The sequence below is a fragment of the Salvelinus fontinalis genome, unplaced genomic scaffold, assembly GCF_029448725.1.
Source record: "Salvelinus fontinalis isolate EN_2023a unplaced genomic scaffold, ASM2944872v1 scaffold_0166, whole genome shotgun sequence".
NCBI classification, from domain to species: Eukaryota; Metazoa; Chordata; class Actinopteri; order Salmoniformes; family Salmonidae; genus Salvelinus; species Salvelinus fontinalis.
The window spans coordinates 3,461-18,120 of record NW_026600375.1 but is presented as its reverse complement, the minus strand read 5'-3'; the positions used below and the strand labels follow the sequence as shown (position 1 = coordinate 18,120).

The following is a 14,660-nucleotide window of genomic DNA, read 5'->3' as shown; positions in this document are numbered from 1 at the left end:
GCATTTGTGGATTCTGATATTTCAGCCACACAGCAATGTGTAGCTGAAATGAGCACACAGACATGCAATCTCCATAGACAAACATTGCCAGTAGATTGGACTTACTGAAGATCTCAGTGACTTAACGTGGCACGTCTAGGAGCAACAACGGCTCAGTCGTGAAGTGGTAGACAACACAAGCTCACAGAACGGACCGCCGAGTGTTGAACCACGTAGAGCGTAAAAATAATCCTCTGTTGTAAAACTCACTGCTGAGTTCCACATACTTTTGTCCATGTATTATATCTCCTTCCTGGACTCACAGTGATCTGCTCAGGAAATATCAACATATTATAATTATATCCAACTGATTTCCTTCATTCATACAACTTCCTCTGCACCTCTCATGATGACTGTTTAGCTTGTCAGTCTGCTTTGCAAAATAGATCACTCAGTCAAGTAGGAATCAAATACAACTTAAATATCCCAGAATGCTTTTGTATTTGAGTTATCTCAGTGAACGTCTCTACTCACTACCACTACAGCTGTGTTTATTACAATTATGTTTTCTCTCATAACTTCTTCTCTGAGAGTGATCTCCTCTCCCTCACCATCACAGGTAACTGAACATGAACCAGACTTATAACTTTGTCATTGACAGATTTCCCACAGATCTATGTGATGATGATCAGTCCCCTCATCAAAGGTGTTTCTGTTTGCAGCCTCTCCTCTGCCAGCCTTCATCATCAGACACGTTGTAGTGCTGCTGCTCCTACTGACAGCCATCACCACCTCCTACCTGTACTACAAGGTAAAGACATTTACTCAGACGTTACACGTCATTTAAACTAGAGGGAGAGGGTGAGGAGGAGAGGGAGGGAGAGAGAAAGGAGATACTAGAGAGTAAATGTCTGACTGTTGGTGCTGTGTCTCCCTAGCCCACCAGGAGGCAGAAGAGAGTGAACAGGGTGAGCAGCATGGATCTTGATGTCAATGCCATGGAGATGGTCTCTCTGAGCTCCAGAGCTGAAGCTGGACCGGGAGAGGAGAGAGCAGCCCAGGGGACGGAGTAGGAGTAGAATGAAGCTGATCCTACATGCTGATCTTAGGTCAGTTTTGTGTTTTAAATCGATGGTCAACAGTGGACTGGTGTTTAAAATGTGGTGACAAACCTGAAGTGGTTCTAATTTTAATAACAAGTTCAGAATTAGTTTATCTTTCTAGAACCTTGGAAGAAATCTAAAAGGAGTGACTGCAACCACCATTATTCCTTTTAGTTTGGTTTTTACCACCAGGGTAACATGGGGTTCTGGGTAACATGGGGTTTTGGGTAACATGGGGTTTTGGGTAACATGGGGTTTTGGGTAACATGGGGTTTTGGGTAACATGGGGTTTTGGGTAACATGGGGTTTTGGGTAACATGGATTTTGGGTAACTTGGATTTTGGGTAACTTGGATTTTGGGTAACTTGGATTTTGGGTAACTTGGATTTTGGGTAACTTGGATTTTGGGTAACTTGGATTTTGGGTAACTTGGATTTTGGGTAACTTGGAATTTGGGTAACTTGGGGTTTTGGGTAACTTGGGGTTTTGGGTAACTTGGGGTTTTGGGTAACTTGGGGTTTTGGGTAACTTGGGGTTTTGGGTAACTTGGGGTTTTGGGTAACTTGGGGTTTTGGGTAACTTGGGGTTTTGGGTAACTTGGGGTTTTGGGTAACTTGGGGTTTTGGGTAACTTGGGGTTTTGGGTAACTTGGGGTTTTGGGTAACTTGGGGTTTTGGGTAACTTGGGGTTTTGATTATTTTAAGCGAGTAGCTCAATTACGTCTGTTTTGCGTTCCAGAATTTATTGATTTTTGCTTTTGTCTTTATCTTATTTAGTGTCTCTTAGATTCTTTAGTGTCTCTTAGATTCTTTAGTGTCTCTTAGATTCTTTAGTGTCTCTTAGATTCTTTAGTGTCTCTTAGATTCTTTAGTGTCTCGTAAATTCTTTCTTATTTAGTGTCTCTTAGATTCTTTATCTTATTTAGTGTCTCTTAGATTCTTTATCTTATTTAGTGTCTCTTAGATTCTTTAGTGTCTCGTAGATTCTTTAGTGTCTCGTAGATTCTTTAGTGTCTCGTAGATTCTTTAGTGTCTCTTAGATTCTTTATCTTATTTAGTGTCTCTTAGATTCTTTATCTTATTTAGTGTCTCTTAGATTCTTTATCTTATTTAGTGTCTCTTAGATTCTTTATCTTATTTAGTGTCTCTTAGATTCTTTATCTTATTTAGTGTCTCTTAGATTCTTTATCTTGAAGTGTCTCCATTATTAGTTCATGTATTATAATCATCTGTTCATTCTTTGTATTTTGAAACATTTTTTAATTAAGGGGTTTGTCGTTGTTGTTTACCTCTCATGATGTTATTGATTATAAATGTTATGATATTGATTATTGATTATGATGGAGATTATTGTTATGATGTTTCTCTCTAAACTGTCATGTAATCAACTGAATGCTTTTAATAAAATTACAGACTGTCAGTCTTGTGTGATTCTCCTCTTGGACAGACTACAACATGGTTAGGTAGGACACAAGATATCTGTGAGATAGGAGCAACAGTAGTGATACATGGTTAGGTAGGACACAAGATATCTGTTAGATAGGAGCAACAGTAGTGATACATGGTTAGGTAGGACACAAGATATCTGTGAGATAGGAGCAACAGTAGTGATACATGGTTAGGTAGGACACAAGATATCTGTTAGATAGGAGCAACAGTAGTGATACATGGTTAGGTAGGACACAAGATATCTGTTAGATAGGAGCAACAGTAGTGATACATGGTTAGGTAGAACACAATATATCTGTTAGATAGGAGCAACAGTAGTGATACATGGTTAGGTAGAACACAAGATATCTGTTAGATAGGAGCAACAGTAGTGACACATGGTTAGGTAGGACACAAGATATCTGTTAGATAGGAGCAACAGTAGTGATACATGGTTAGGTAGGACACAAGATATCTGTTAGATAGGAGCAACAGAAGTGATACATGGTTAGGTAGGACACAAGATATCTGTTAGATAGGAGCAACAGTAGTGATACATGGTTAGGTAGGACACAAGATATCTGTTAGATAGGAGCAACAGTAGTGACACATGGTTAGGTAGGACACAAGATATCTGTTAGATAGGAGCAACAGTAGTGATACATGGTTAGGTAGGACACAAGATATCTGTTAGATAGGAGCAACAGTAGTGATACATGGTTAGGTAGGACACAAGATATATGTTAGATAGGAGCAACAGTAGTGATACATAGTTAGGTAGGACACAATATATATTTTAGATAGGAGCAACAGTAGTGATACATGGTTAGGTAGGACACAAGATATCTGTTAGATAGGAGCAACAGTAATGTAAACTCACGTAAACTCGTACATTGCCTTGGTCCGTACAATTGCCCTTATTTTAGCGCCCCAAAAACGTAATACTTCCAGATCAACTGTAATGTCAATACCATTGTAAAGCACAATTTCTCCCCTTTCCAACAGAATCTATTACATGACCTAAACGCTGGCCGTTTCTGCATAATTCAAACAGGCAATGAGCCCCGTCGGGTCTTTTTAAAATGGCGGGTGGGGAAGCGAAACTAATGCATGATAGTGAGAAGGAGAGATGTTGTCTGGGAAATTGCTTTTTTTCACTCGATCTGTCCAACTTATCACCTTATTGCCTCTAAAATGTAAATAAAACACTATAAAGAGTTTATATAACGTGTCATTACATACCTATTTTAAGGTTTGTGTCGAATTTGAATCGGGTTTTTAGGGCGGTGCTAAAGTGATCTTAGAAGTAAACAGCGGCTTTGAGAATGATGATCGCATGCAATGATGACGCAAAAATGACTAGGTATCCCCGTTACCCTGGTTACTGTCGGAAGGCCAAGATGGCGTCGCTGTGAGAGGGAGTGTTTTTGCGCTCTTCAAAGCAATATTGAGGGTTATGTGGTTAACAGTCAAATATTGGCTATTAATATTGAAAGAAACTAACTATAACTTTTTTTTATGGACATGGGATAAGTTTAGAGTTAGTTTTTGTCAAGTTGAATGGGAAGAACACGACAGAAAGACAAAAGTAGACGAAATATCCAAGTCTCACAGAAGACGGCTGACATGCTAGCTAGCCACAACGAGGACCAGAGCTGCATGGATACACAAGAAGCCGCGATCTCTAACAAGAGAAAGAACAAAACTGACCAGGATGAAATCCTTGCAACCTCTTTACCTCGGACCCCAAGTAAAAATCCTCTGGTGAAAAAAGTAAAAGACGACATTTCCATGTCGGAACTTTTCTCTGCAATCCAGTCCCTGTCTACTAAACAAGACGCCACGCTCTCCAAAGTGTCCATCGTAGAGCGGGCTACAGAAGAAACATCAAAGAAGATCGATCATTTGTCAGAAACTGTCAATCAACTACACAAAATTGTGGGCGAGAAGAAGGAAAAGATAACGTTCCTAGAGAATGAGCTGAAGAAAATGCAATCCAAAAAGAATGAGCTGTGTGAGAATGTAGCTGAACTTCAAAGGTACTCTGGCAGGTGGAATCTGAAAATCCAAGGTGTAAAAGAGGGAGAGGATATTAGAGAAGTAGTTATTCATATCCTGGGAAAAGTGGCACCATGCATCAAAGACAGGCTAAGAGACGTGATTGATGTGGTACATCGACTTGGGAAACGAAGATCTGATGGACCCCCTCGTAATATCATCTTGCGCTGAACTATGCGCCATTACAGGGACATCATATGGAAAATGGCCAAGGGGAACAAGTTTCTGGACGAGAAGAAACTCCGCATCAAAGAAGCTCTGATACCGCAGGATCAGGCTGCCAGAGAGAAACTGTGGCCGCTGATACAGAAGGCAAGACAAGAGGGAAAGAAGGCGGGGTTCAAGGGCCCACACGCGTTTATCGAAGGAAGAATGATTACTGGGTAACTCTGTTGACATGAACCAAATTGGAACTGTGAGTACTACCATGAGTACAGTTAATGTACTGCCAATAATACATGTACCGTTCGAACTACAACTGATGAACACTTGCCAAAGAAAAGGAAGTAAATAGATGTGTTATTCTGTTAACCACCGCTACCTCAGCTGAGTGGTTTTCCGTCGAGTAATCCTCAAGGTTCACCGTTTTGTTTTATTGTTCATATTAATACTTTTTATCTAATTTGTGTTTTTTTCTTTTTTTAATGCAGGAGTTCGTTTTCAATTCACTCAATATCGTTAGTCTGAATGCTAGGGGTTTGAGAAATCCTACAAAAAGGAAAGCTTTATTTTTTTACTGTAAACGCAGTAATGCAGATTTTGTCCTTCTTCAGGAAACTCATTCGGGTGAAAGTGATTTGAAATGTTGGAAATCACAATGGGGAAATATGGCCTATTTCAGTCATGGATCAAATCACTCTGCTGGTGTTTTGACACTTATTCACAAGTTTAAAGGTGACATTCTAGAATCCACATCTTCACAAGACGGCAGATGGGTCATAGTAACTGTTAAACTTGACAATGCTATTTTCATCATCTGTAATGTATACGGACATAACTCACATGCTCCTAATAAGACCCTTTTTACCCAATTTACCAGGAAAGTACAGGATTTAAACAACAAATACTCAGAGGCTTTTCTAATTATTTCAGGGGATTTTAATGAAACACCTGATGCTTCTGCTGATCGCTTTCCTCCTAGAACGAGTCAAAGCCTTCAGAATAGCAATATCATCACTAAATTATGCAAGGATCTCTGTGTTGAGGATGCCTGGCGTTATTTCAATCCGGATGCTAAGGGTTATACCTGGACCAACAAAACTATGTCACCTAAATCTAGAATAGATTTATTCCTAATTTCCCCTTTTTTGTTACAATTTGTTATAGATGTAGATCATCAGTTGGCTCCCTTTTCTGATCATCACTTGATTTCCCTGAATTTACAAGCTACTAAAAAATCAAAAGGCACTCGAGGGTATTGGAAATTAAACAATACACTTCTTAAAGATACTGATCTCATTGAAAACATCAAATCATTAGCTAAAGATATTTTTGCAAGAAAAGACTTGGGTCGTGGAAGTAGATGGACATTTTTCAAATATAAAGTCAGAGTTGTAGCCATTAAACGCGCCAAAGAGCTGATGCAATTAAAGAACCATAGAGAAAATGAGATGATGAGCAAACTTGACAGTTTTCTAAAGAAAGATAATCTATCTGAAGAAGAGGAGTCTGTGTTCAGGTCTTTACAACTAGAATTAGAACAGACTAACACGGATCTGGCAAAGGGCGCCTTTGTAAGGTCAAGAGCAAAATGGATTGAAGAGGGGGAAATAAACACTAGTTACTTTTTTGCACTTGAAAAGAGAAACTACAGAAGAAAATCTATAACTGCACTCAAAATTAACTAAGTTTTATGCAAAGATCCCATTACAATATCATAATTTGTCAATTCCTTTTATGAAAACCTTTACAGCGCTCAATTTCAGGAAGATGGTTGTGAAAGCTACATTTGCCACATTCAGAATTGTCCCTGTAATTGAGGATGATTTCCACTCAGTTTGCGATTCACCTGTGTCAATTGGAGAAATTAGAGAGGCTCTGAATTCAATGAAAAAAGGGAAATCACCTGGCCCTGATGGCCTATCAGTTGAATTCTATAGACAGTTTTGGGAGTTGCTAGAAGACCCGATTTTCAATATGTTTCAAGATTGCATTAAAAATGGGGAAATGGTCTCCACTATGAAACAGGGCCTTATTTTATTGATTCTGAAGCCTGATAAAGACCCTTCTCTCATTGACAATTGGAGACCAATTACTTTATTAAATGTTGATTACAAATTGATTGCTCTGGTTTATGCCAAAAGATTAAAGGAATAGATACCATTATAAATGAGACTCAAACAGGATTTATGAAGGGCCGTCACATAAGCTCTAACATTCGTTTAGTCTTGGACCTTATAGATTATTCAGATACAATTGACTCAGATGCGGTTGTCCTATTTCTGGACTTCTGTAAAGCCTTTGACACAATTGAACATGAATTTCTCTTTAGGTCTCTTAAACTTTTTGGATTTGGTGAAACTTTTATTAAAGTAATTTGCATGTTTTACAAAGATATAAATAGTTCTGTGCTACTAAACCTTAATACTTCCAAAAGATTTAGTATCAACAGAAGTGTACGACAGGGATGCCCAATTTCGCCATTTTTATTCATTTTGGTTGTGGAACTTCTATCTCTAGATATTCTGAATGATGCAAATTTGTATGGCTTAACCATTTTTAACAAAGAAATCAAAATTTCCCAACTGGCTGATGATACTACTCTTTTCTTAAGAGACAAAGACCAGGTCGCCCTTAATGCTATAACTGCATTTTCTATTGCATCAGGATCAATGCTGAATGTTTCTAAATGTGAAATCTTATGTTTATTTGACTCTGATAAAGAAATTGAAAATATTCCTGTAAAGGACTGTGTTAAATATTTATACTTGGGAGAGTACTTCTGTCCAAGGCAGAGGGACTTTCTCACTTTGTGTACCCCTCATTATCGTTATGTGTAAATCCAGCTACTTGTAAAGAGATCAATAAGACCTTTCTTGACTTCATCTGGAAAAATAAGTCTCACAAACTAAAGAAATCTGTCCTTTCTAACAAAAGAGCTGAAGGCGGTCTAGAAGTGTTGGATTTTGTTGACATAAATAACACTTTCAAGATAAACTGGCTGAAAAAATGTTTGTTCGATACTGACTCAATATGGTATTTCATTCCAAATAATGTGTTTAATAAATTGGGAGGTCTTCGATTGTTACTGAAATGTAATTATATTCCTGAAAGATTACCTGCTAAATTGGCTAGGTTTCACCAACAAGCTTTAATGGCCTGGAAAATATGTTTCCATATATGTTTCCATTAAATTTTTCCCCTCATAAAGCTCTTTTGTGGAATAATTCAGACATTACTGTAAGGAATAAGTCATTGTTCTACCCCAACTGGCATGAGAGGAATATTGACTTTGTTCTTGATGTTTTCGACAACAGAGGTAATATTCTTACATATGAACAATTTATAACATTGAAAGAGTTTCCAATTCCTTTCAGAGAGTTTATTTCTGTGATCAAAGCCGTTCCCAGTGGTCTAACTACACTCATGAAAACTCATCTTAGCTTTGGTAATGATCACAAAGTTTATCCAGAACTCAGATTGGAAGGCGTGGGCTTACTTGAGAAATCTGGTTGTAATAAATATATAAGACAAATTCTTCATTCACAAAACCAACTTCCACCGAGAGGAAAATGTTTCTGGAACATGCTTATTATTCCTGACATTGTCTGGAAAAATGCCTGGTTAAGGCCTTACAAATATTGTATACCAAACAAAGTTAAGGAAGTGCACTTTAAAATTTTACATAAGATACTGTATAACCATGTAATTCTATGATATCCAAATGTGTGGCTGTTGATGATATCTGCGTTTTCTGTGAAAAAGGTGAGAATCTGTCCCACTTGTTCTTTAATGTAAATTTGTGTCAGAATTTTGGGAAAACCTTGAAAAATACTTATTTATCATTATGAACACGACCCATGTTTTTGACATGAAAGATATAATATGTTACTATTGCAATGATAACAAGACCATTGAAATGATTGTTCATTTTTATTATTCTTGTTGCCAAATACTTTATAAACAAACAAACATTCCAAAATTCTACATTTTTCTGATTGAATGTAACTATTTTATTAAAACATTAATCCTAGTGAATAACAACAACAATAACATCTTCCTGAATCATTATAGATTTTTTCAGAGTGATTACAACTACACTAGAATAGTTAATTATTTATATGTTTTGTTTGTTTTAGTATTTTCTTGTTAATACCTGTGTTCTGTTTTGTATGATGTAACAATGTAAATTGTAGATCTGCATTTTGAATAAAAATATATATAAATCAAATCAAATCTAAAAAGAGGCACTTCTGCTGCGTCCCTTTCTGCTGACTGGAGTGGGCAACGCAGTTGAGGAACCAAAAGTTTATTTTCATTTATTTCATAAAAGTGTAATATTATATTAAGTCGTTCAAAGAGAAGCATGTGTTGATTGATTCGTGTTTAATGAGTGATAATTTAAAACAAACTTTAGACCCACTACATATTTACATTGAACCATAGTTCTGACATGGATCATTTTGACCCCAGAGCCATATCTTTTATCAGAGCCAAAATGTGGTTTATTCCATTTTTCATGACTTTGTCAATCAACTTGTTCTTAATACATCTAAATCATGGTTTAGTGTTTCTGTATCAATATGGACTTTTAACAAATTCAAATCCTTTGTATTCCTACTACAATGTTAAAACATTCTACATTGTGACATCATTCAAATATTCTACATTGTGACATTTCATTGATATCATGAAACAACTACTTCATGTATGTATTTTCTGATGTTTGATCAGAGATCTTTTATCAGAGTATCTCTTGTGACATTGATCACAGCTATGAGATTTCCCTCTTGTGTGTGTTCTCTGGTGTGATACCAGGCTGCTTGACTGAGAAACTCTTCCCACATTGACTACAGCTATAAGATTTCTCTCCTGTGTGTGTTCTCTGGTGTATAGTCAGATGGCTAGATGTAACAAATCTCTTCCCACATTGATCACAGCTATAAGGTTTCACTCCTGTGTGTGCTCTCAGATGTACTATCAGCCAGCTTGAGTGATTAAACCTCTTCCCACATTGAGTACAGTTAAAAGGTTTCTCTACTATGTGTATTTTCTGGTGTGATTTTAAATCTGTTGAACTAACAAAACGCTTTCCGCAGTCAGAGCAGTGGTAAGTTTTCTCTCTGGTGTGTGCTCTCAGATGTACTATAAGGCAGCTTGAGTGAGAAACTCTTCCCACATTGATCACAGCTATAAGGTTTCTCTCCAGTGTGAATTCTCAAGTGTACTTTTAGTGATTCTGATCTTAAGTAATTCTTCCCACAATCAAAACAGTGGTGAGATTTCTCTCCTGTGTGTACTCGCTGATGTATTTTAAGTTCTGATGAAGATTTGCAACCTTTCCCACAGTCAGAGCAGCAGTGAGATTTCTTCCCTGTGGGTCTCCTCTGGTGTTTCATGAGGTGTTCTGATCGGGAGGGACTCTTCTCTGCCTCGTCAGCTTCATGATGTTGTTGAGGCTCCCCAGAGGATCCACAATAGTCACGTCTCTGTCCTGTGTAAACAACAAGTCAGACAGATGGTTAAAGGCCCACAACAGCAGAAATCCACTGTAAAAGGTGATGCCAACAGCATAGCCATGATGTTGTACAACAATTGACATCTGTAATGAATGTTAAAATTACTTGACAATTGTCTTAAGACAGTCAAGTGAGCAACAATAGTCATATTTAGTTTTTTTTTCACATTAGTAGTAACATCAATGATTTTAGGCTAGAAAAAAGTAAAAGTTGTTGAAATCCTAAGCAGTGTGCCAGATGACTTTTGGTCTCCAATATAGGCCCCTTTCTGTGTTTTCTAAAATTGCGACAAGGGCGATACACATGCAATTTGGTTGCAGAAACACCTCCCTGCTAATGCAGAAACCACTAGTTATGGATGTTGTATATCTGCCTGGAGCAAAAAAGGTGAGCAAAGATTTTAGTTTTTCCACAATGTATTCTGAATATGACAACACACTATCAGTGCAAGATCAGGAGTGCTACTCAAGGAAACTCACATTAAGCTCTGTGTCTATTCACTAATTCACCACCGTGGGGGAAAACTCAGGGGAGTTCTCATAGGCTGACAGCAGATATAGCCTCCATTTACAGGTTGCTTATGAGTGCATTTCACACTACTTTGGATTATAATTGTAAGGTTCATTTGAATGTCCTGATTAATATAATGTTTATGTTTTTGTCAAATGTACTACTTTGTATTTAAAAACGACTTTAACCAGTAAAATGTTCTTTGGCTATTATTCTAAAATGGATGACTTTTTTTTTTTAAATGATCTATCTTCAGACAATACCCCATAATGACATCACAATACCCCATAATGACATCACACCAAAATAGTACCCCATAACAGTGAATAAAGTTTAGAAATGCTTGCTTACCAGGGAACTTTTGGCTAAACCAACTATATCATACTACGACCAATAAGCATACTACAAACTCAATGTACGTCACAAATAGTACAGTTAGTATTAGTATTCCAACACAGCTCAGGTCTCTGGGCTGCCATTTTGTTTCTGTTTAAAACCTAGGTTGCCCCTTTAAAAAAGCCACACAACAAACAACCAATCTGCAGTTGAAACAATAACAAAGCTGTCATTCATTTTTTACTCCAATGTTTAGAAACAAATGTCAGATTTCCCCTTTAACACCACACACATCAGTCCCACAACTGCCTCTGTTTTTAACACAGTAACGGTACCTAAAGTTGAAGTCGAAAGTTTACATACACCTTAGCCAAATACATTTAATCTCATCACAATTCCTGACATTTAATCCTAGTAAAAATTTCCTGTCTTAGGTCAGTTAGGATCACCACTTTATTTTAAGAATGTGAAATGTCAAAATAATGGTAGAGAGAATGATTTATTTCACCTTTTATGTCATCAAATTCCCAGTGGGTCAGAAGTTTACATACACTCAATTAGTATTTGGTAGCATTGCCTTAAAATTGTTTAACTTGGGTCAAACGTTTCGGGTAGCCTTCCACAAGCTTCCCACAATAAGTTGGGTGCATTTTGGCCCATTCCTCCTGACAGAGCTGGTGTAACTGTGTCAGGTTTGTAGGCCTCCTTGCTCGCACACGCTTTTTCAGTTCTGCCCACAAATTTTCTATACGATTGAGATCAGGGCTTTGTGAGGGCCACTCCAATACCTTGACTTTGTTGTCCTTAAGCCATTTTGCCACAACTTTGGAAGTATGCTTGGGGTCATTGTCCATTTGGAAGACCCGTTTGCGACCAAACTTTAACTTACTGACTGATGTCGTGAGATGTTGCTTCAATATATCCACATAATTTCCCCTCCTCATGATGCCATCTATTTTGTGAAGTGCACCAGTCCCTCCTGCAGCAAAGCACCCCCACAACATGATGCTGCCACCGCCGTGCTTCATAGTTAGGATGGTGTTCTTTGGCTTGCAAGCCTCCCCCTTTTTCCTCCAAACATAACGATGGTCATTATTGCCAAACAGTTCTATATTTGTTTCATCAGACCAGAGGACATTTCTCCAAAAAGTACAATTCACTGATGTGGTCATCAACCTCCTCCTTCACATCTGACTCCTGATGATCAACCTCCTCCTTCACATCTGACTCCTGATGATCAACCTCCTCCTTCACATCTGACTCCTGATGATCAACCTCCTCCTTCACATCTGACTCCAGTGATCAATCCAGAGCGTCTTCTTTTTTGGGGGGGGAATCCCGATGGACGTCCTCGAATAGGCCGTCATCACGACCACCACCCACAAGTTAATTGTCATTCAGGTTATCAATAGGAAGAGCATCAGCAATATGTCCTGTCTGGTAACTTGTCTCGTTCAATGGATTTACATTGGCAGGTGCACAGGGAGAAACCCCATTACAAAAACTGCGGAAAAACTTTTGGAAGTCTTTATCAAAGTCTGTGGCCTGTGATGTTGGGACAAATGATAGTCCCTTATTATACAAGCGACAAAGTTCACAAATTCTACAGCACAACGGCAGAGTCATGGAGACTTTTGACTGGTACCATTATTTTCTCATGCAATTACAGTAGGTTGTACCCAATTGGTTTTCTCTCTAGGTCATGTCAGTAGGTTACAGTAGGTTGTACCCAATTGGTTCTCTCTCTAGGTCATGTCAGTAGGTTACAGTAGGTTGTACCCAATTGGTTTTCTCTCTAGGTCATGTCAGTAGGTTACAGTAGGTTGTACCCAATTGGTTTTCTCTCTAGGTCGTGTCAGTAGGTTACAGTAGGTTGTACCCAATTGGTTTTCTCTCTAGGTCATGCCAGTAGGTTACAGTAGGTGGTACCCAATTGGTTGTCTCTCTAGTGGAAACAATTATCAACCCAATGTGGAAAGTGTTGAATTTGGTCAACAACAAAATGAATGGCTTATTTGCTACGTGAGGTTTACTTGATCTAACAGAAGTGTCGTAATTCTTAAATTGTTATGTTGACACGTGACATACCGACAACTTTGATAAAAAACACTACAGGAGTTGTCTCCAGATCGCTATGCATATTCATGCTAGTAGCTTAGCATCTCTCTCCATTGAATACAGGCGGTTGACGACAACAACCCTCATAGAATATAAACAATAGATAACAATAATAAGATGTATCCACCAATCCAAAGAAAGGATAGGCGGGAGCTAGACAACCCACAGTGCTGCTTTGTGGACAACGACTCCCCTTGTTAGGGCAGAGACTTATTGTCAGTATATCCATAATCGTTGGTGTAGCCAACCCAACTCTCGCAAGGCACTATTGGGGGGCACTGTGTGTAGTAAATCATAACTACATTAAAATCACTACATGCCGTGGCCCCCAGATAGACCCTTCTCAAATATATATGTTAAGTCACTTTTTGGAAACGGAACGGAGAAAACAAGGGGTAGCTTGCTCTCTACGTCGTCTGATTCCAGACATATCAGTCATCATCCCAGGGCCCTCCCTTGATGAGGTATTGACGAGCCAACTCCGAATACCCAAAGTGAAAACCAAATTGAAGGTGGTACTTACTGATGTAAATCATATCTCCTACCTCCACCTCTTCATCTTTCAATGTGACAGAAATCTCCCCTTCCTTCTTCACGTCAAAAACGGCATCCTCTTTCTCATCCTCCTCTTTCACTGTGAACGCTTCTTCCTCTTTCACTGTAACAGCCTCGCCCTCAATTTATTTTTTAACTGTGACATCCTCCTCTTCCTTCTCCTCTTTCACTACAATGTTCAGCCCCAGAGTTTCTTTCTCCGTCCAGCAGACCTCTTATTTAGCAGGAGGGGAGAAGCTTAGTGACCTCATGTTTCGGGGATATTAGCTAGCTAGCTATCATTAGCAACTAAGCTAGTGCTAATTTAACCAGCCAGCTACTATATCTGACTAATAAAAAATAACGTCATATTAAATTAAATAGGTTAACAAGTAGATACGATAGAAGTGTGTCTAAAACACAGCAGCTAATATACACCGAAAGCGTTAAAACAGCTTGAATCTTTCGGCTACGTTGGCTAGCAAGCTACCTAGGTGGTTGACTTGTTGTTTTTGAAGAACCGTCCACTAGATTATACGTCACGATAGCAGCATCGCCTGAACGACGCAAATCGCCGTCTGCTGACTGGAGTGGGAAACGCAGTTGAGGAAAATATTATTTTAAATGGATTTCATTAAATAATACTATTATATTGAGACATACAAAGACAGGAATGTGTTGATTGATTAGTGCGAATACATTTTCTTTTACTACAGCACATTTAAGGCAGTTCATTATGTCAAACTAAATCTAAATAAGTAGCCAGCTACTGTCAGTCTATACTGCTCCTACAGGGTGTAACAATACATCATGTAGATGTATATAATGAACAGACTAGGTCTATACTGCTCCTACATGGTGTAACAATACATCATGTAGATGTATATAATGAACAGACTAGGTCTATTCTGCTCCTA

General features: G+C 38.3%; 1 protein-coding gene and 1 long non-coding RNA gene across 2 annotated transcripts in view; one reads left to right on the top strand and one right to left on the bottom strand.

Moving 5' to 3' along the window:
- The window catches only part of LOC129844015 (uncharacterized), a gene marked incomplete at its 5' end in the record, with an annotated part of 32,223 nt that extends 30,668 nt beyond the window's left edge, over positions 1-1,555 (top strand). Inside the window, 2 exons of the mRNA XM_055912386.1 lie at positions 702-790; positions 918-1,555. Of these exons, the coding sequence (XP_055768361.1) occupies positions 702-790; positions 918-1,052 (224 nt within the window). The remainder of the gene's footprint in view (positions 1-701; positions 791-917) is intronic.
- Positions 1,556-9,097: 7,542 nt separating this feature from the next.
- Positions 9,098-14,349, bottom strand: LOC129844019 (uncharacterized). The gene is made up of 2 exons (XR_008757889.1): positions 13,733-14,349; positions 9,098-10,220 (listed from the first exon to the last, which is right to left on the bottom strand). It is a non-coding gene; the product is annotated as an uncharacterized LOC129844019 (long non-coding RNA).
- Positions 14,350-14,660: the final 311 nt, after the last annotated feature.